Source organism: Kryptolebias marmoratus, linkage group LG6 (genome assembly GCF_001649575.2).
Source record: "Kryptolebias marmoratus isolate JLee-2015 linkage group LG6, ASM164957v2, whole genome shotgun sequence".
Classification (NCBI taxonomy): Eukaryota; Metazoa; Chordata; class Actinopteri; order Cyprinodontiformes; family Rivulidae; genus Kryptolebias; species Kryptolebias marmoratus.
Window position 1 is genome coordinate 6,160,839 of NC_051435.1, and position 22,484 is coordinate 6,183,322.

The 22,484-nt window shown below is 35.7% G+C and overlaps 1 protein-coding gene across 5 annotated transcripts in view; it reads left to right on the plus strand.

Annotated features, from left to right (window-relative positions):
- The window catches only part of lrp1bb (low density lipoprotein receptor-related protein 1Bb), a 236,922-nt gene that overhangs the window by 192,845 nt on the left and 21,593 nt on the right, over window positions 1-22,484 (plus strand). For 4 of the 5 annotated variants that reach the window (XM_037976153.1, XM_017420710.3, XM_017420711.3 and 1 more), the window contains 20 exons: window positions 1,882-2,004; window positions 5,064-5,245; window positions 5,750-5,949; window positions 6,225-6,413; window positions 6,556-6,704; window positions 6,955-7,048; window positions 7,221-7,337; window positions 7,754-7,873; window positions 9,008-9,127; window positions 12,175-12,291; window positions 13,398-13,504; window positions 15,540-15,672; window positions 16,942-17,048; window positions 17,221-17,353; window positions 17,719-17,841; window positions 17,981-18,103; window positions 20,500-20,643; window positions 20,927-21,061; window positions 21,855-21,974; window positions 22,153-22,394. In XM_037976153.1, coding sequence (XP_037832081.1) covers window positions 1,882-2,004; window positions 5,064-5,245; window positions 5,750-5,949; window positions 6,225-6,413; window positions 6,556-6,704; window positions 6,955-7,048; window positions 7,221-7,337; window positions 7,754-7,873; window positions 9,008-9,127; window positions 12,175-12,291; window positions 13,398-13,504; window positions 15,540-15,672; window positions 16,942-17,048; window positions 17,221-17,353; window positions 17,719-17,841; window positions 17,981-18,103; window positions 20,500-20,643; window positions 20,927-21,061; window positions 21,855-21,974; window positions 22,153-22,394 — 2,778 coding nt within the window. The remainder of the gene's footprint in view (window positions 1-1,881; window positions 2,005-5,063; window positions 5,246-5,749; window positions 5,950-6,224; window positions 6,414-6,555; window positions 6,705-6,954; window positions 7,049-7,220; window positions 7,338-7,753; window positions 7,874-9,007; window positions 9,128-12,174; window positions 12,292-13,397; window positions 13,505-15,539; window positions 15,673-16,941; window positions 17,049-17,220; window positions 17,354-17,718; window positions 17,842-17,980; window positions 18,104-20,499; window positions 20,644-20,926; window positions 21,062-21,854; window positions 21,975-22,152; window positions 22,395-22,484) is intronic. The other variant, XM_017420705.3, reaches the window with a different exon arrangement.

Below are 22,484 nucleotides of genomic sequence, written 5' to 3' on the forward strand. Positions count from 1 at the left end.
ATTGATGAAATGAATGTCATTTTTAGTTTTAGTTAGATAATAATAATATATTCTTCTTCTTATTATTATTATTATTCAGTATTTTAGATTTTTTTAACAAGATACTTTTAGTTTGTCATAATTTCCTAGCCATCATCTCAAGTGTGGTTAAAAAAAAATGGCAGTTTGCATTGTTAAAGAGCAGAGAGATGACCCCATTGAGAACCCCATGGGAAATACATGTCCATTATTTCTAGATGGCATCACTGCTGCTTATATTTGACTTTTGATTGTCGCAAAAAGCAGGATGTTATTTACAGTAAATCATCGAGTGTCCTATACTGTAGTCTCCATTCAGCTCATTTGCTATCTGCTTTGGAGTTCTCCTCAGGCGGCATTCACTTCAGTCACTATATGCTACCAGGAGCAGGAGCTGACCTCACAATACTTTAATGTACATTATTACACATCCTGTTCAAATCAGCTAATAATTCTATTTATGCATTGGTAAAGCTAAATATGTCCACCTACCACAATGAAGATATTATTGTTTGCCTCCAACATGCAGACCAAGTGGGTTGGTGACTAATGAGAGGTTAATCAATGGGCTCTGGCTTTAAATAGAAGCAGTCAACATGCATTTCATTAGATTTCAGAGAAAAATAGACCCTATGGATTAAAAGAACAACAAACATAATGTGGATTTACACCACATAATGCTCAAGTATTCTGTTTCAAAATAATTAGTTGTTGATTTTTTTTTTCCTACGTGAAATATAATTTTCATGTGTTCACCATAGTGGCAGCAGTTACTATGGAAACTCTCCCCTCCTAGGAGTTTTGTTGGGGTGGTAACAAAAAGCCAAAAGAGTCATCTGACCCACACACACAGGCCTGCTGTTTTACTGTCACACTATGTGACTTGTGTTAGAAAAAAAAAGAGTCAAATAAGAACCAAGAAATCAATAAGATATTGATGCCACTGTTAGGAAAAAAATGTGCACGTCATTATATTTTTAGTTTGGATTGCCTTCTCTCACTCTCTCTCTCTCTCTCACGCTCTTTCTTTTTCTTGACTTTCAGATTCACAGGTTTTTGTCTACAGGGTAAATGAATGGAAAAAAAATGCAGTCCAGTTGTAAAAGTGCTGTTAAAACAATCATATAGGTTCCATCTGTGAAACTGTTGTTTAGAGTCCACAAAGGTTCCCCCAGGACACTTTGGCGCCTGTCTGTGAGGGTGTTGATGATCTAATGAAGACATCTAATTTCACCTGTCAGATTATCTGACATCTTTCTGAGGCACCTACAGTGTGAGACAGCAGGGTGGGGGAACTTGCTTGGCCTGTAGCACTGTCTGACTGACAGTGAAATCTTAGGAGCAAACCATTGAAGGGAAGTACCTCACTATACTGCTTTGATCGGACTTCAGCTTGTTCTTTATCCACTCTTCAAATGGTTTGTATTGCAGAAGGGATTGGAACCAAAGGAGGAAATCACCAAAGATCAATATTGCCTGTGTGGCAAAAATTATATCCAAAAAAATGTAGAGTTGTATCTGCAGACCACCTCCATTACATTTGTGTTTATACATGTTATAATGAACTGTTAATTTTAACACTGCAATTTTTGATTCAAAACTGTCTCATAGTGATTAAGAAACAGGCATAGTTAGGATAGTTTTTTGTTTGTTTGTTTGTTTTATAGATACATTTAACTATTGAGGCAAAAAAGCATGTAGAACTTTATCAATAAATTCAGTGGTAAATTCATTAAATTCCATATTTCTGTTGACAGTCAGAGTGACAACTTAATATTTTCACCTCCTCACAGAAAAGTAAACCTGATCCATTTATTTATTTATTTATTTATTTATTTATTGTGTCCTGTCTGTAATTTCCAGGGCCTCTTCAACATCATCCACCTAGATTTTGATTACAAGAAGGAATTTATCTATTGGGTGGACTCAACCAGGCCAAGTGGTAGAAAGATCAACAGGATGCGCCTCAATGGGAGTGACCTGAAGGTACTAAAGAATTTAGCTGCTGTGACTGATTGTCACAAGCTGCCTTGTTTTAAATTATCCAGGAATCATTAGGTTTGCCTTACAGTTTCGATTTCTACTTGCACCTTTTAGCTCTGTCTTAATTGAGTTAAATAATTAAGCTATTCAGTTTAGGAACTTTATTTTGCAGACTATATGTGGAGTGACATATCAAACATAGATGGGTGTCTTTTGTCTTTTTTTATAAGGTTAACATTAATTCATTTTAGCTGTGCCAGCAGACACTGACTTGCTTGCCATGTAGCAGTTGAAGTGTGCTTGTGAATATAACTAATGGCTTGCAGACAGATGTGGTTCACCTTATGTTACTAAACTGTTCTTAGGGGTAATCGCCAGGTTGGTCAAGGTCATAAGATTGGATCCTAGAGACAGGGGACAATGGGACATCAGTGTAACACCTCCTGGTTCCCTATTCCACATCTCATTAGTATTTGTGTGATGGGAAACAGGCTTATTCAGCTCTGTTACCTCCCCAGTCTCTGTTTTAGCCACTGTCACGGCTTAGCAGTAGGACAAACTGTCTGAAACAGAGATCCAGGAGCTTCTGACATCAGGTTAATTAAAAAGTCACTGATATCCACAGTCACTCACACAGGTTCCCTCTGTGTGAAAAAAAAATACAAAAAAGCCATCTGTTCTCTTTCTAAACCAAGACAGTTTAACTGATGTGTGTTGATTAAAATGTAACTTCATCATAAAACTTGGACAGTTCTTTCTACTTATGATGCACCAGACTTATAGTGTCAACAGTTTTAAGATTGTTGTTTCAGTTTGTGTGAAAAAGCAAACCTTTTTTAAATCTTAGTTTTCTGAAGAAAAGTTATGTTATGTAAATAAATCTTTCACTTCAGAGGACTGAATGAAAAAGTGTCTACTTAAGTTGAAATTGGTGACTGTACTAATCATCCAAACAGTCTGTGGAATCATTTGGCTTTTTTTCTTTTTTTTGAAAAGTCATATTCAAATGTTAACATTTTTAGTTTTATTTGATGGAAGTTAGTCATTGTGAGCCATACAGCAATAAAGCCACAACAACTATACTTAAAATGTAACCAATTCTGATTTTGCATCATGAGACAGTTTTTATAAAGGCTCTTGGACAATAAATATCACTGTTTTTAGCCATGTTGTCCAAGTGTGGCCAGCAGACAACTTTGTGTGTTTGCCAAGACAATGCAGATCCATCATGTTCCTGCATCATGCTCTTTAATGACATATTGCAGGGGTGCTGAAATATTGAGAAATAAAGTTTGTTTTTGAGACACTAGCTTTAGCTGCCAGCTGGCACACTGATTTGACTCACAAGCTCATACTGGCTCACAAGCTTTATAGAACTTCCTGGGGATTCCTTTAATTTTGTTTACTACAGTTAAATGGCATCACTTATGAAATACAAAGTTTCTGCAAAAAATACAAAAGCAAGTATTTATTTATTCTTTTTTTTGGTACCATTCCACAATAATCAAAAAAAAAAGAAAAAAAAAGTAATGTGACTGGCCAAAAAGCTCCAGTTATGTCTCATCATTCCCAGAAACTTCCCCCAGAAACACTGGGGCTTGTCAACATGCATTTTGGCAAATTCTTGTCTGGCTATTTTGTGTTTTTCAGCTAATAGTGGAGCCCTCTTCTTCCATGAAGCCCAACTATGATTGAAAATGTGACAAATGGTGTGATCAGAAAGCAACATACCTTGACCTTGGAATTCAGCTCCAATGGTTTTGGATTGTTTCCTTGGCTCTTTCTCTACCATTCATGCTATCCATCTGATCAACCTGGCATGGTTGTCTACAGTCCCTTGAACTTTATGCTTTTATTAGTATTAGCAACTGTGATCACAAGAATATGAAGCTGCTTGGAAATAGTCTTGTAGCCTTTACCTTTAACATGGATATCTATATTCTTTTTTCTGAGCACCTCAGACAACCATACTAAACTACCCTGCTGTTTGTTCCTTTTAAATAGACTGAATGGCTGATCAGAAGCTTAAAGACACATGTCATAACAATTAAAGTCAAATACTTAGTTTGAATCATGACTAGAACGCAAAGAATAATAGTGCAAATCTGTCCATACTATTTTAGCATATCTTTGTAAAATAAACAATAAATCATTTATTTTCATATATATTTTTTTTGTTTACTGTATCACATACTAAAGGTATCTTTTATAAATTATGTTTTGCAGAACATTGTATCGGCAGTTGAGTCACACTACCCTCTGTACTGCATGCAAGTGCTAAGAGCATTAATCAAGTCACAACTGCAGCTATTATATCGCAGCGGGAAGCATTTTTAACCATAGAGTCTAATTTTAAAGTCATTAGACACAACCCCTTGACCTTATAAAAAAAGTGTAAAACAACTGTGCTTTTCTTCACACCCGACTAATCAAGTTGTTCGCATAGACCTTATGTGATATCATTTTGACTGGGGCAACTAGCACCTAGATCCTGAGCTTTAAAAAAGAAGCTAGCACTGTGACAATGGGAATGATATGACCTTAATAAATATGTTGTTAAGCTCTACAGATATTTTAGTGTAAATTCATGCAAAAAATGTGCCTTGTCTTTGCAAACCAATTTTAAAGGCACGCTTTCATCTCGTCTGACAGTGTTCTCTATGCAAATGTACATTAAAATAAAGTCCCGGCTTCAGTTCTGTGGCTTTTGGTCATTAATGGCCACCCTGCAGTATTCTGAACAGCCTTTTCTCACACAGGAAATGTATGTGTAGTCATTACCATGGCAACACACAAAGACAAAATCTTTACACCAAATCTCAGTTCATTTCTGTTCAGAATGTTAAGAGAACAGATAAGACTGAAAAATGTTTCTATTTTTTTGCAATGTATTTGTAATGAATTTAAGTCTCTTTTTTTATTTTTTGTATAAATTAAAATAATTTTTACTCAAATGTCATTAATTCATTTGCATGCATTAACTAAAAATGTTAAAAAATGTAAACATATGCCATGAACTAACCTATCCTTTAAATTTTCTTGCTTTCTATCTGCATTAACAGATAGTTCATAGAACAGCAGTGCCGAGCGCTTTAGCTGTGGATTGGATTGGAAAGAATCTGTACTGGTGTGATGCAGAAAAGAAAACACTGGAAGTCTCCAAAGCTAATGGCCTCTATCCTACCATCTTGATCAGCGCTGGTCTCAAGAACCCCACTGATTTAGTTCTAGATCCTCAGACTGGGTTTGTAATTTATTTTCTTTTATTAGATTTTAGGATAAATAGATTTACCAGAATAACATAAATATACACAGGCCTTTTAAAACCTGAACACTTTAAAATGCAGCTCACGTTTAACAAACTATTTTGTCTTGGATTTGATGATTTGTGCCTTTGAGAAAAAAAAAAATCCAGAAAAATTTTTCCTGTTTTGAATTAGGGTTTTTTGTTTATTGTACCATTTGATAATACTGTTTGGGGTAATTTATTCATATCTTGAGCACTGTAACTGCACTATAATTATAATTCCTAATTTGTTCTATTTTAATTCTGTCTAAGCTTACTTTTATCTTTTTTTTTCCTTTTTCTAAATCTAAAACCCATGCATGTTACAATATTTTTAGAATGCATTGTCTGAATTCCCTTTTTATGTGTGTTATATTGACTTGTTTCTTCAGCATAGCTACACATATTTACAGTGTTTGCTGTAACACATAGCTTTTTAAACTGCACAATATTTTCAATTAGGTATGTGTTCTGGGTAGACTGCTGTGAACCTCCTCACATCGGGCGTATAGGCATGGATGGCCGAGGGCAAATGGTTATCATTGACACTGAGATCTATAGCCCCACTGCTCTCACCATTGATTATACCAACAAGAGACTCTACTGGGCAGACGATAACCACATCCTGTTTGCCAACATGGATGGCACTCAAAGACGGAAAGGTGACAGTACATTGTGTTCTACAATAAGACAATGTTCAGCTGAATATAAATACAAGAAATGCATCGTGACATTTTAACATGGCAGTGTTAACAAGGCAATGGCATTGTGTAAGTGCTGAAATTGATGTTAAATATAGTAAAGCTTTTAATAAAAGTCAGATTCAAGGAACTTTATTAGACTCAATGGGCAAATTAATAATGACAATATTACACACCTCACATCCTAAATTGAATAAAACAGAATTCTACTGAATACAAGATGTGCCCTATTCCAGTGTCCTATGATCACATCCAAGGAGTAATGGCACTGACTTTGTTTGAGGACTTTGTGTATTGGACTGATGGGAAGTCCAAATCATTGCGACGTGCTCACAAGACTACTGGCGCCCAAGGGATTGAGCTCCTCAACTCATGGCAGGCTATCAAATCAATCAAAGTCTACCACTCCCTCCGCCAACCTGAAGGTATGACGTCCATCAGACACTTATGTTTGTCCTGTCCTTCCAAACCAACCAGTACTTTGAGACTCTTTCTTTTTTTTTTTTTAGTTTGAAGAAGAAAATGGTTTGTGTCATGCAGTTCTTGTACTTCTATTCTTCTATCCAGTGCCCAAGCACCAGTGCCAGATTGCTAATGGGGGATGCAGCCACTTATGTCTTCTTTCTCCCGGTGGGGAACACAAATGTGCCTGTCCCACAAATTTTTACTTAGCTGCCGACAATAAAACCTGCCTCTCCAACTGCACCTCCAGTCAGGTCAGAGCCATTTTTCTTCCCTCCCACGTCTACACTTACTGTGATCATCTTGTTTGTTCCTCTGGTCTGATCACTACTGTTCCCCTGAAGGCAAATTGCTTTACTTTCATAGGCTGTTCTTTTCTGACACGAGGGGCGTAGGAAATGTTTGTGTATTGATTGCAACTCTAGCTTTGAAGAATGTTGAAGTTTAAGCAGACTGTCAAGCATGTATGCTGACCTTTTCATTTTCTTTTTCATTTTAACATAGTTCCGCTGTGGGACAGATGAGTGTATCCCTTTTTGGTGGAAGTGTGACACAGTCGATGACTGTGGGGATGGCTCGGACGAACCTCCAGATTGCCGTACGTGCCATGTAATTTCAGGGTTGGCTTTTACTTGCAGTAGTTGTAAACAACATTTATTTTGGAATGACTAAACTTTTTTTTTTTTTACTTTTTTGTTTCATGTTTTTGCTACAGCTTTTTTTTTATTATTGTTTTAATCGCTCACTGCACAATATTATCTCCTTCACAGCGGAATTCAAATGTCAGCCAGGGCGTTTTCAGTGTGGCACCGGGCTCTGTGCTCTTCCTCCCTTTATCTGTGATGGAGAGAACGACTGTGGTGACAACACAGATGAAGCCAACTGTGGTAGGGGGGGTGTCATTATTAGTCTATGATTTTCTAAAATAAATTCTGCTCCAATTTAGCAATTATTTCTGAGTCATATGGTGAATTGTCAATTTTGTCAACTGGATATATTTATGTTTGACAATAAATCAAAGTTATGTTCTACTTTTAATTAACGTCTTTTCAAAAACATTTTTGATAATTTATATACAACAAATAATTGACAATCCTGAAAAGAGTTGCTACGGTGAATAAATTGATTCTGAAAACCTTTAATTTTGCAACTGTTTTTCATAAACGCAGCTCCAAAAATAAAACATCTAATTTATGTCTGATCTATAAAACATCAAGGACTTAGCAGAATTAATAAAAGCAACTAAAGAAGCGTGTTTTTTTTTTTTTGTTTGTTTGTTTGTTTCTTTTCTTTTCTCTTTCAGAGACATACATCTGTCTGTCAGGCCAGTTCAAGTGCACCAGGAAACAAAAATGCATTCCACTTAACCTACGCTGCAATGGTCAGGATGATTGTGGCGATGGAGAGGATGAGACAGACTGCCGTAAGAACCTGCTTTTTTGTTGTCTTCAGTTGCTTTCAATTAGGGACCATTCACACTGGGATGTTTTTGTTGTGAATAAACAAGTATTTTCTTTAAAATGAGTTCAAGAGTGAAAAAAAAAAATTTCAACACCACGTGTCATCACCTTGTTTCCTGTTTCGGTGTATTTTTGGGCAGCGTTAGAGCGCAACATACAGGCCAGACATAGTGATTATAATGTGTTTTGGGTCATTTTCAGTGTTTCTTTGTGGATGAAGACATTTCCAGAAAGGACACCATGTTTACAAGGATTATTTTGGAACTGACAAATAAATTGATTGTTTTGGAAAAATCTGTTGTGTGGCCAAGGCCTTGAGAGTTTACATTTTAAAAAGTGTGATCAGTTTGTGCAAACAGTACAGAGAAAAACAAAACAAAACAAAAAAAGGAAGTATTTCAGAAATAAAATCTAATGGATTCAGACAAATCATCCTAACTGTGCTTTTTTTTAGACAGTTGATTCATGCTTATGCTTGAACAACATATAGGACTCCATTAGGATTACATGGGTCTCATTAAGTATTCCAGAGACAACCCCTGTTATGGCCTGCTGCTGTGAAAAGGGATTAGAAATTGAATCACACAGAGGATAAGAACAGATTTTGTCTGCAATGATGTAACTCGTCAGAATATCACACCCCATTCAAGTGTTTCCGACTGCTGTATTTGGCTTTCATACGATTACAGAAGGGGTGAGAGTGAGGGAAGCAGGCTGCAGGAAAGTCAGGAGTGGAAAGAAAAAAAACTTTAATTAAACTGAAGCTAATTACCTCAGCCAAGCTCAAACTTCCAGCATGATTGGATGTGATTTTGAATGCACCTTTGTAATAAACACTGCACGGCTGAAATTAGAAATGCTATTTGAAACAATGTCAAGTTATATAAAAGTGGCTGCTGCCACCTTGTTATAATATAACACTGGAAATGAGGGCAAAGGAGCTGTTTGGGAGGCATAATTTGCTTTTTCTCTGGCTTTTTGCACCACAGTAACTCTCTATGATGACTCAGGTCTTTCTACATATACAGATTTCATCCAGAATGATAAAATATGTTATCCTTGTCTTTTACATACATTCATACTGTTTCTGAATATAGCTGAAAGCACCTGCTCCCCTGACCAGTTCCAGTGTAAGGCCTCCATGCACTGTATCTCCAAACTCTGGGTTTGTGATGAGGACCCTGACTGTGCAGATGGGTCAGATGAGGCTAACTGTGGTGAGTTGTGGGAATCTATTTTACCAGAAATAACTCTAATACACTTCTAAAAATTTGATTTAATTTGACTTAATTTTACACTTGGGTTCACTCTGGTGCAACTAAGGATGACTCAACTTTATTATTTGCTCTCATAGCCTAACTCATATTTCACTGCAGAGTCTATGAATGACACATTAAGATTTTAAACATGCTCTTCAGTCACATGCAACGATGCAGGGCAGAGCATAAACACTTTAAAGCCAGGTGTCTGTTTATTTAACATGCATGTATAAAAGAGGTGAAGTTGGACAAAAAAATATATTTCTGGAGATGTCACAGAAACATCAGTGGTTTGTAACATCTGATAAAGTTTTCATTCTTTAGTCCTATTTTTCACAGATTTTAATGTGTTATTCCAGTAGTTTTTGTCCTTCCTGTCATTTTTTAGGCCAAACTAAATTAAAAGAAATACTGAACTTCGATACAGTTCGATTGTTTTATCAACTTTGACTTCATCAAACTAGAAAAAAATGAATCGAATTGTGACATATTAGTAATAATAACAATAATAATAATAGCATGTTTTGTTCACATCTACTTATTTCTACAGGATAAGTTGTTTTACTTGTCTTGATTACTAAAGGACAAATATTTGACCCAAGTTATTAATACATAGCTAATTTGATTGGAGAAGTATATTACTTATAATAATGAAAATGTAAAAATCCTAAAGAAGTTTGTGTATGCATCATCTTTCATTCTTCGTTATATTTTCCTTTATTTATTTATTTCTCTCTCTTTCTTTCTTTCATTTTCATTTTAAAATAAAAAAAATATACTTGTTATCACGCCTAAAATGTGAAAAAAGAATTTTGTCATTAATACATTCATCTGTTTTTTTTCCGCTAATTGCTGCGACTCAAGACAAAAACTAAACTCAGATTGTTTGAATGTTGTCTATTTTAAAAGTTTTCATCATCTTAGTCATAATCTACTAAAAATCACACCATCTGCCTGTGAATATCTGAGCTACGTTCAGAATGTGTTCTCGTCTTTGCATCAATTTGAGAGAGGGACCGTTTGCTGGTAAAGCCTGTTTCTATTTTCTGAGAGGCTGCAGTCCTGCTCCACTGTGGCTGTCACAACAATTTCAGAGCAGTAAGACAAGTGATTTGACTGGCTTTGAGTGAACACCATCCAATTTAGATTCTGCTTTCTTCAACCCTAATGCTTTGATTTAATTTAGATCTTTGCAATTTCTAGTTTATTTCAAGTAGCACTTTCCCTAATTGTCTATGCCAATTAATTTGAAGGAAAAACAATATATATTAATAAAATATATAATTATATCCCACTTTGTTTACTTCACTAATGACTGTAGCCCCTCAAGCTGTGTTTTTGAGTCAACTAACAAACCATTAACTAAATAGTTTCCACTGACTCGTAAAAAAAGAAGCATTTAATTTATACCTGATTCACTTTTTCTTGAAATACATCATAGTCTAAAGTTTTCCTTTTCACCTTAATAATGAGATTTTACCTTGAAAGGAAAATACTCCCACTTTTTTCCCCCTCTCTTCTTCATATTTTTTGCCTGAGCTGCTTTTTGATGAAAGCTTTGTTGCTCTCAGCTTTCCCACCTGATTTTCTCCTCCTGCTGTCATGTTGGAGAGAGATCCAGGCAGAATCTGTCACCCTCCTCCTTTGGCACATTTCTTCTCTTGCAGTGTTACCTTGGCCATTATCAAACTCAGTTTCACTCTAAAACCCTATTCTTGGAAAATGCTAGCAAATAAACAATCCCTTTTGAATTTTAAAACTAATGAGGATATTTTAATAATTTTTGCCTTAGTCATTATCAAGTTATAGTGGGAAGACTTTTTTTTATATATATAACAGGAACAGAAAGTCAGCACTGACACACCTGTGTACAGACTTTGTACTCCATCAAACCTGAGATATGTATTTAGTTAGTTAGTTTTACCTACTGACATGATAATAATAATAAAACCACTTATGGAATATATTCACCATAATTGTTCCAAAGAATAAAAACAGTAGTCATAAGTTATTTAAAAAAATGACTGCTGTTAAGGCTGTTTATGTTCTCATTATGCCCATGTTAATTGGGTTATTAGCCGTTTTTGTATATTAAATTGTCAGTAGATGGGGTCACAAGCCTTTGTCACTATCATTTTGTGAGTCAGGAGGAGCTAAAGAGTTTAGGAACCATTGTTCTTGCTGATTCTAATTCTGTGGTGATGTGAGGTGAGGTTCTATGGCCAACTGTCTAAGTATATCGTTTTTGTTGTTGTTGTTGTTTTATTGTCCCTTAGGCTCTATCAAAATATGAAAATATTACCATATTACTGTTTCTATCCGGATTACTGACAACCTTCTGGCACTACAACTGTCAGGCTTAATTGTAACAACCTTTTCCACTGAAGATACAAGTTTGTTTGCATAATGCTCCTGGCCTAAAGACAATAGTAAAAAAAGAATCAGTTATAACTTGTTATAACTTGTGTTATACATCTACAGAACAGAGCCCACCAACTATGGCCATTTCTTATCCATATTTGAAAAATGAAAAATCATAGCCAGACCTATAGATCCTGCCATTATTTATTAATGAATTTATTTTACAAATAGTTGAAGAGCGTTTTGGTTTCCAGAGCGGTCACAAAGGTTGTCACATAAATAATGGATCTGAAATATTATCACTGCCAGTTTTTCTCTTACTAGTTTTAATAACAAGAACAGAAACACGGCTTGGATCTTGGATGTGGTGTGCACTGAAATAAAAATCCTACCCAAAATATTCGTTTTTTCCCAGTTTCTTGTCCTAAATCCATTGAATAAGATTGTTGGAGCAGTCAGGTGTTTTGTTTTACAGTGTATTAGCCTCTTGAGTGCATACTGTGTTTTGAACTCAATGTCAGACCTACTGAGGAAACCCTGAGGAAATGATGATTACGCATTGAAAATACGATAGCTAGCACTCTATTAATATTCATGCTCTTTGAAGCCATTTTCTTTCCTGTATTTTTTTCCCAATGAAAAAGATGAAAAGACCTGTGGACCTCATGAATTTCGCTGTGAGAATAACAACTGCATCCCAGACCACTGGAGGTGTGACAGCCAGAATGACTGCGGAGACGGCTCAGACGAGGAGAACTGTAGTGAGTACCTGACAGTTTCACATGCTGTTAGCTCTGTTTATTTTGGTTATAAACACTATTGATGCTCTGCATGCACTGTAAAGAGTTTAATCCCTAGGAGGATACCTGGCTGCTCTTTCCATCACTACAAACATCCCCTGTCCCATGCTCATAAATACACGCCTTGGTACGCATTCAGACTGATATGATTGTTCCATTTTCACATCAAGACCGCCTGACTCAACTCTCTTTTTCATAATCTTTTTATTTGAGCTGCTTCCCTGAGAAGAAAGTAAGGCTTAAACTCCTGAGCTACATTATAGCTACATGTGGAGTGACACCACTAACCCACCTTGTTAAATCCCACATGCCTTTGTGTATTCAAGTTCTTTTATTTGTGTCCATGTGGGTGGAGCTGTTTGCCTGAACATTATATGAGTATATGCACTCCTTCTGTGTGCTTTTGCAGAGTATGCACATTTTACATGATTTATTAGATGCTTGAGTCTCCACACCTATTAATGTCACTTAAAATGCAAATAAAGGCCAGTCAAAGGTTGGATGGAAGGAAGAAAAAAATAAAAAAAATAAATAAAACATAAAGCAGCTGGACTAGCAGACAATAGAGGTGCTGCAAATCAGATTTCTGCTGCAATGCCTGCTGGGAGTCTCTGTTGCAGCACCACTCATAACACACATCCTGAGTTAGCTAACAGTCCATGATAACAAGGGGGTGGGCTCAGACAATGGATCTGATCCAGCTGTTTAACTGCATCCTAATATTGTCCTCAGGGACAGTACTACTGCTAAATGGCAGATTGGCAGAGACAAGATTTTTGGCTTCATGGAGAACTTTTCTGTCCCTTACTGTGAGAGCAGCAATTAAGGTGTTTACATTTTGATCATCGTTGCCAGTTTTTTCACTGCTAAAACATAATGTCACTAAATGAATGAAATGGATTTACTTACAGTGTGTGATTCTAAACATGGAAAAAAAAAATACTAATTGCTATATCAAGGGATGAATGTTATTGTGTATAACATAATACTGGGGAAAAAAAAGAAAAGATCTGGCATGATTTTATGTTCTGTTTTTATTTATTTTCTATGTTGTTTTTTTAATGCAGAGCCAGTCACCTGTAACCACAAAGACTTTGCTTGTGCAAATGGAGAGTGCATTTCTTCCCGATTCCGCTGTGATGGAGATTATGACTGCTTGGATAATTCAGATGAGGTCAGTGTTTGAAACTGGAGTCCCACTTAAAGAGTTAAAGCATCATGTATTTATTAAAAATTAAATACTTTAAAAAAAGGAAAAATCAATACCCGCAAAGACATTTTCTCCTGTCTGGTGTATGGCTGTTTATTAGTGTGAATAATCCTCTTGTATTATATTATTATGTGTTAACTGATCTATAATCAGTGGGTCAGTAATAGCTAGTATTAAAATTACAGGTCACAATACAGGAAGAGTAATTCTGTGAAAACAATGCAAAAAGACATTGAAAGGCCTAACAGAAATTGCAGTGGATATGAGCCAAATTATACCATATGGGTTGTGAAATTTAGTCTCTAATTGATCACCTGTCAGGACTGCTTGTATAGCTCACAGCACAAGCCCCGATTAAATATCCAAACTGTAAGAGAAAGCTGAAATTAGATGCACATATCTCCGTTTGCAAAGAAATAATCCCATTGGAAGTATTATTCGTTGTGCTTATCCAAATCTCCTTGTCATGGTCGCCACATTCCAGAACAATGCTGGACAGGATATATCACCGTGATGAATTCTTGTGCTTTCAAGTGCATTAGTGCATGAAATACCACATATTCATTTCCCTATGGAAATCCTAATCCTCCCTGCCTTTCAGCCCAACAAAGACCGGTTGTTTTGTTCGTGTATATCTTCATTTAAGAAGCCTCAAATTGCTGTTGTAATTTGACAGTACTGTTATGTGAAGAATTAAAACTAAATGTGCATTTATTATAGAATTGCATGGTATAACAAGATTTTATTTTTACAGGATTCATGCAGAAATAAATAAATAAACGAAAAGCCTAACCACTGGTAATAATGTGATGTGATACATAATTCAAGGACAAGGACTCATTATTACAGCACAATATTCCTGTTAATTTATTATCCTCTTTAACATTTTCACTGTATTTTATTTATTTACTTTGATTTATTTTTTTACAATTAATGTCTTCCTATGCAAATTGGTGCAACCCCAGTTAACCCATTATGATGTTTCTCCCCAATGGCCACCTTTGGTGTTTTCAATAAATTTCAGGAAGAGGGGTTCCAACCAGTAGCAAATGTTTGACGCAGTTATGCTAGGCATATTTGGTTAGAAAAACAGCCTCCATTTTGCATAAATAAAGATTATGTAGAGGATTTTTTTTTCCTCTTTTTTTTCTCAATACTGACTTGAACATGACATAAACTCTTAAGTCCTTTTATGGTTTTGTGTGCTGTATGTCCCGCTGTGAGTGAACTGGTGAATAATAAACCTAAAAAAAAACAAAAAAAAAAACAAGAAAGCTGTTATGAACAGAAGGTGCAGAACATTTTTTGTGTGATTTGAAAGTGCACATATGTATTCTTAGTTCCATTAGAGTAAATTTCAAAAGCTTTCTTGTGACTTTAAAACACTAATGCATATCTTAAAAAAAAAGAAAAAAAAAAAGACAAAATAGTGTGGCTACTGGCTGTGTTATGAAAGCCACTGTTGGGCAAAACCCTGTACCTCCACTTTCATTCATTTTTATGTTTTTACATAAACTGCCTCTACTGGTCACCCTTCACATCTGTCTGAGGTTTTATGGATGTCTAACAAATGAAAAGTGACAAAAAAAATTTTTGTGAATTTGTGACCATACTGTTGGAAAATAAATGGAAATGAAAAGAATTTTTTTTTTTCCTAAAACGTTTTTGGAGATGAAAGTTTTCTGACTAATAGCAACAGTATATATTTAGGTAAAGGATTCAAAATACATGACTATAAACATCAAAAGTAAAAAATATTTGACCTTCTGTTTTGAGCCTAAATATTTTAGATAAACTTTTAAATAAGTAATGCCTTATTTTAAAGGGTCATATTGCCAGTGATTGTTACTTTATTTTATATTAACTTATTATTTAATTTTATTTTAGATAAAACTTAACAAATTGACTGTTTAACTACTGTATGTTTAAAATTTAAAGCAATATTATTTTTTTAACTTCTTGCTTTTTTTACCTGTTTTGTCCTAATATTTGTTCACAGAAAGGCTGTGAGGCACACTGTGCAGATGACCAGTTTCGTTGTCACAACAACCTCTGCATTTCACTGAAATGGGTGTGTGATGGTCAAGAAGACTGCAAGATGGGGGAAGATGAAAAGAGTTGTCAAGGAACAGGTGAAAACTTAGACAATAACTACTTCCAATATGTTTTTTTTTTTTGTAAAAGGATGATTTGGGGTGCTTTTGCTGGGCAATTAAAAATATGTTTTTATTGGTGGAACAACATAATTAGCCAAACAGACTAAATAATGGTGAGGGATCGGAAAACTTGCAATCTGGCATTCAAATGCATTTTACTTCAACAGTTGGTGCCAAACTAACGTTTATAGGCTGATCTGAGTTTTAGATGTTAAACCAGCCTGTAGACTTTTCACAAACTGATCTGATGGTACCTGTAGAAAAGCACACCTAATCCACTAAAAAATCCAAATCCACTGGATCAAAATGATCCATAAAATTACTAAATTAATTAAGCATATACCATTCCATACTTGTTCAAAATAAGTACATTTTTGTACATTTGTTCTAAATTAACAGTCCCATTAGTTGTGAAAAACTCCAGTGAAAAAGCTTATTGCTGTGAAACTTAAATAAATTGTATTGCAAACAACAATTTTTATTCTAAACTTTTACAAAGATATACATGCAACACAAAGTCCTTGTATAAAAAGGTCAGTTTGATTTGTGTTAGTATAAATCCAAATCTTAAGATCAACAGAATGAAATGGGTACAGAAGATTTTAGAAATATGCTTGAAAATCTTCATGTAGTGTCATGTTAGTTGTACACTTTGAAAATCAAATGAACTGCAGTACAAAATGAGCTAATTTTGCAGAAAAATGGAAATGTCCTGCTCATTAACTGGACAAACTGCAAAACAGGAAGTATGCAAAAACATAAATAAATAAAACATTTAATTTTGAATTCAGAAGTGACAAGTCCATTTTTTTTCATCCATCCATCCTCTTCCGCTTATCCGGGGTCGGGTCGCGGGGGCAGCAGCCTAAGCAGGGAGACCCAGACTTCCCTCTCCCCAACCACTTGGGCCAGCTCCTCCGGGGGAATCCCAAGGCGTTCCCAGGCCAGCCGAGAGACTTAGTCCCTCCAGCGTGTCCTGGGTCTTCCTCTGGGCCTCCTCCCGGTGGGACGTGCCCGGAACACCTCACCAGGGAGGCGTCCAGGAGGCATCTTAACCAGATGTCCATTTTTTTTTATTTTTCCAAAAGCCACTTTATTTATTCATCAGCACTACATCAGTGAGAAACTTTCCACTTGTTTAGAAAACAAGAAAGAGAAAATGTCACGTGTTTTTTTGGGGGGTTTTTTTTGGTTTTGTTTTTTTTTATGAAGACACATGTAACTAATGTATGTTTCCTTTTCCAGTTGTCCCTTCTTGCTCCGTGAATGAGTATGTGTGCGCCAGCGGTGGGTGTGTGTCTGCCAGCCTGCGGTGTGATGGACATGACAACTGTTTAGATGGTTCAGATGAGGTCAGTGCAGCTTCACGTAAAGATGGTGCAGCAAGGCATCTTTAAAATGACCACCACATCAGTTCTGAGCGAGTTCACAGATCATAGATCAATTTGTTAAAGCAACTTTTTTTCTTTTTCTTCCTTTCCTTTCATAGCTGATTAATAATTTACATTGTGTCTTTGTGGACAGGTTGGCTGTGTGAAGGAGTGCAGAGAGGATGAGTTCCTGTGTCTGAATCGCGCTCACTGTATCCCCCGGCGCTGGCGTTGTGACGATGTGTTGGACTGTATGGATCACAGTGACGAAGAGAACTGCAACCATGGTAGCACAGAGTGTGACTTCAAATAATAATGGCTTTTCTTTAGGTTTTTATTGTCTGAAAATAAAAGAGCATTATTGTTCTTTCATGCTATGTATAAACTAAAAAAGTAATGTAGCATTTGACAATAAGTGGGAATACAAAGGATGGATTTTATTGACAGTAAAATCAAGAATTGCAATAATACATTTAGAATTTTCTTTTGTGAGCCAAAAAATACTTCACACTGCCTGGAACATTGTGTAAAATGATCTGTCATTGTTATCTTATAATAGACATTTTTGCATCACGTTTCACACAACTTGAATGAGCTTTCCTATCTGAGTTACAGTGATAAAAGTCGTGCGGACTTATCTGTGTAATTGCAGGAGCTTTCTTCTGCCGAGCTGATGAATTCATTTGCAACAACACCTTGTGCAAACTCCACACATGGGTGTGTGACGGCAAGGACGATTGTGGCGATAACTCTGACGAAGATATAGACATGTGTGGTAAGTTGTAACTGTCCCTCGTGAGGCCCCCTGTTAAAGGATTACAAAGCATATTTTATAAGTTTTTTATTTTTCAGGGTTTTGTAGTATATTTCTTTAAATAAAGATTAACCTACTGGCTGTGTCCCTTGATCTCCAGTTAAGCTCCCCTGCCCTCCTACAAGGCCTTTCCGCTGTAGAAATGACCACGTGTGTCTGCGCGCAGACCAAGTCTGCAACAAAGTGAATGACTGTGGTGACAACTCAGATGAAGAGGAGTGTGGTAAGTACAGAGAGCACAGAGCTGATACTGTACTAAGCAGCTGTTTTGCATTAAATTATACAGTACTTAGTGGACAATGTTCATATATTTGTATCGTATTATAATGATGCACTTATTTTTAATAAAGAGTAAGGCAGATATTTATTCATACACTTAATTTGTTATTGCTGATACCTTAGATGTACTGAACATCTTTTTTTACACTTTTTCTTTGTGGAAAATAGTATGTTTTATATACATTTTTGAACTAGATTCAAAAGCATAATCGCTTCTGTCCCTTTCGTCGTGTCCTAACATGTCGCCTCAAACACAAACGCTCTGTAAATGATCACAGAGAGCAGACAGAAAGGAGAGGGACAAATAGCTTCTCTTTTCTATCACTCTCTCAGTCCTTCTGTCCTCCATTCATCTTCCTCTCTGATTTCATTGATACCCCCATCCATCTCCTACCTCAGTCCATTACCTCTCACCATTGTATGCTTCTTCCATCCATCCATCCCCTCAATCTCATCTTAATCCCATCATCCTCCTCCCCATCACTTCATTATGCTTCTTTTCTTTCTCATTGTTACGATGTTGGAGAGTGCCAAACTTCCATTTGTTCTGTGTAAAAAATAAAGAAAAAAAGAAAAGAAAACTATACATTTCATTCAACTGTGCTGTGGTTTAAAATGTGCATGTGAAAAAATACTGCAGCATAATAAAACTTATGTATTTTTTGTTTTTATTTTTTTTTTTTATTGGTAATTAACTGTTCATTAAATTTGAAACATCCTTCACAAATATCATTTATTGGAGATATTCCAATCACTATTTGTGTTTCTCATTCAATTTGATCAGTTTAAGCTTTGGTATCTGCTACAAGATCTGCTGCTAAAGAATTTAAATACAATTTTTGATTGTTTTACAAACTGCATTAGAGTTATAAATTCAATACTACAGGTTTTATCTGAGGTTTTAACATATATGATGATGGCTGTTAGTCATCATATTTGTACTGTTCCTTGAAGATGTGTCCTGTGCTCCACCAGCTGAAGTGTGGGACATGCTGTACGATTTCAGAACCTATATGTCATCCATCACTTTGTTCTTATTTCTCACATTATCGCAGAAAATGATGAGAACATTCAGCTTGTCTATTTCTCACGTCTTTAACATCTCACCGATTGCCTGCTTTACAAGCTCTGCTGTATGAGACTCATGGAACTGCTAGGCATGCAGCGCTGAACGCTTAGGATCAAATAAGGAGTCAATTTAGTGTGCAGTGAGGCTAAGCAGTGACATCCAGGCAAATACCACAACTCCAATGTTTGTAGAGATGTCAATAGCAGTAACACTAGGAAAAACTACCTTAAGGGTGATGGCAAACTTTTTATTCATTGGACTGCTCCAAACTGCTAATCAGGAAGCATGGCGCTCCAATGATCCAGACACATATTCTTCTTTCCGTAATTTGAGTTAAACACCCAGATAAGTAGTTCATGAAGAGGTGCAACATGTGCCAATACATTGGACTGATATGTGTATCAATAATGTATGACTGCCATGAACAATGTGCTAAGCTGTACAGAAACAACAGGTTTGAACATGAAGCTGGTATTTGGAATGTGTTTTTACTGTGTAATAGTAAAAAAACAGAGTGAAGTTCTCAGAATTATATCAATGCTACATTGTTTAAACTAGCATTGATTGATGTAAACCTTTATGAGATTTAACTGATTATTACTGCAGCACTAGCCCCAGCAAAAATAATCTGGTGACACCTCTAGTTCTGCCACATTGCATTAGATCAACAATATGACAGCATAACAGACTACAAAATAAATAAATAAATAGTAGTAACAGACCAAGACTGGACTTTACTCTGTATCTCTAGTCTCTGTCAAACATTTAGGACAGTAGTGTTCAGTAAAATCCAGCAAAGTATGTCTAAATATATATGTGTGTATTCTCTTTTAGTGGCAGCCATTCTAGTTTTCTTCACTGACCAAATCTTATCAGGCCTTCATCTCTTCAACGGCTGCCGGCTCCTCTCTGCAGAGAAAAACTGTGGGAAAGACATGGGAATAATTACCATAAATGCTAGAAAAGTTGCTCTACTTAAAATGAATGTGCAGTCTAAATTTACCATCAATTGTAGTAAAGCTCCACCACCTAAAATGAATTGCCATAAATACTAAAAAAGTTGTTGTCTAAAATAAATTACTGTAAATTTGTGGAAGTATGCACAAAAAAAAACTCCCAAAAAATCACTAATGAACACCAAACAAAGTTTTACAGTATTTCACAAATGTGAATGTTGCATGTGAACCTGAGCATCAAGTCCTGTAGAAGAATATTGAAGTCATAAGTTGTAAGTTTTCATTTTTACCATAATTGTGTCATTTGCACTGAAGCAGAGGTGGTTGCTGGAAGGCCTCGACCTTGTGGGAAAACAGAGTTCACCTGCAGTAATCGACGGTGCATCCCAATGCAGCTTCAGTGTGACCTTTTCAATGATTGTGGGGATGGCAGCTCCGATGAGCATGACTGCAAGTCATGTAAGTACAGTAACAGCTAACTTGAGCAAACAGATCAAAGAAGTGTTCACAGGAAGATGAAACCTGCCAAATGTCAAAATGATGTTATCATGAAGCTCAGCAGTCTCATCACTTTAGAAGTGATGTTTTGTTGTTTATGATAATATATGTATGAACATGTTTGAGGTGTGCTGTGCTCTGTATGAATGATTAAGATGCCCTCTAAGTTGTTGCACATCAAAAGAAAATCCCAGCATGTGTCTAAGATGCAGAGGTGTAATCAAAGACCTGCATTTATTTGTAGTTTCCAGCGGAGATGTATGTGGAAAGAAAACAAATCCATGTGGGGAGGATGCAATTTGCAACCAAACAAATGCTAACGCGATATGTCAGTGCAAACCTGGCTTCAAGAGGAACCAAAAGACAGGGCAATGTGAAGGTACGGTATGAGCAATTCTGAGTTGTTTTTAAGTTAATATTTTAGCAAATTCCAGTTTATTTAATGATGACTCTGTTTTGCTTCATCTCAACAAAATGGTTTTCTAAGATCGATGGAGCAAAGAAAGAAAAGAAAATTATGTGCACATGCAACAAACCAACAAAGCAGACATGTTGCTTTACCGAAGAAATATAAATAAATAAATAAATATTTTTATGTTATATCATAGCTAAAATAAAATGTGCAAATGGCAAACCTTCATTTAATCCTGCTACTGGGATATATTCCTTAATTAATATTTTATTCTGTATATTGTATCAAGTTCATCCTTTTTTTCCATAAACTTTGAAAGTTGCATTATAGTCCAAAATTATGCTGAAAAACCTATGGATCATTCAATCTTTTAAGCACCAAGTATTACAGTCTTTTTTGTTTGTTTTTTGTTTTGTTTTGCATCCAATCACACAGTTTAGTAAAAAAAAGAAAAAAATCTATAGAACTGAATCCATTTGTTGATTGCAGACAGGATAATACTCTTGAATGAAAACTGACACTAAGACACTTTCAGCTATAATACATGTCTCACATCTCACCTAGTTTCATGGCAACAAATGAAAACTATTTGTCACATTATGTTTTATGAGCAGGGTAAAGAATATTGAAATGTAATTGTCAGTCTTCTTGTCTTCGCATATAACTCTTGCAGTGATGATGAAAAATGTAGGTACTTTCAAATCTCTGTCATATCAACATGATCATGTAAGGCTGTCGCTCTTTTTTTTTTTTTTTCCAGAGATAAATGAGTGTCTGCAGTTTGATGCATGTTCTCATTACTGCACAAACACTAAAGGATCTTTTAAATGCACATGTGATCGGAACTATAAGGAGGTCAACAGCAACTGTATTGCAAAAGGTGTGGTTCTAAAGCTCAGTATTAAACATTCCATTTTGCTTTCTACAAGTATGCTAACTTACTCTTTAAACAAATTTGTAAAATGTTCTAATGGATTTTTTTATGTATTGTGTTCAAACTACTACCAAAATATGATGTTATTAGTTTTTTCTTTATTTATTTTTGACTATCCCTGCAGGAGCAGATGATCGAGTGCTCTATATTGCCAACGATACTGAAATCAGAAGCTTTGTGTATCCATATAACCAAAGCCATGGGCACAAACTGCTCACTCACATTGAGGACAATGCTCGCATTATTGGGATGGATGTTCTGTTTCATCAGCAAAGGTTTATATGGGCTACCCAGTTTAATCCTGGTGGAATCTTTTACAAAGACTCTCTTGACAGAGGCCAAACTAAATCAAATGTTAGAAACATTGTAAGTATCCTTTTATATGTGTATTCAATTATGTTATAACTGCTTTTGTTGTCGGTAAATTTAAAATAAATTGAAACATGATTTTGCATC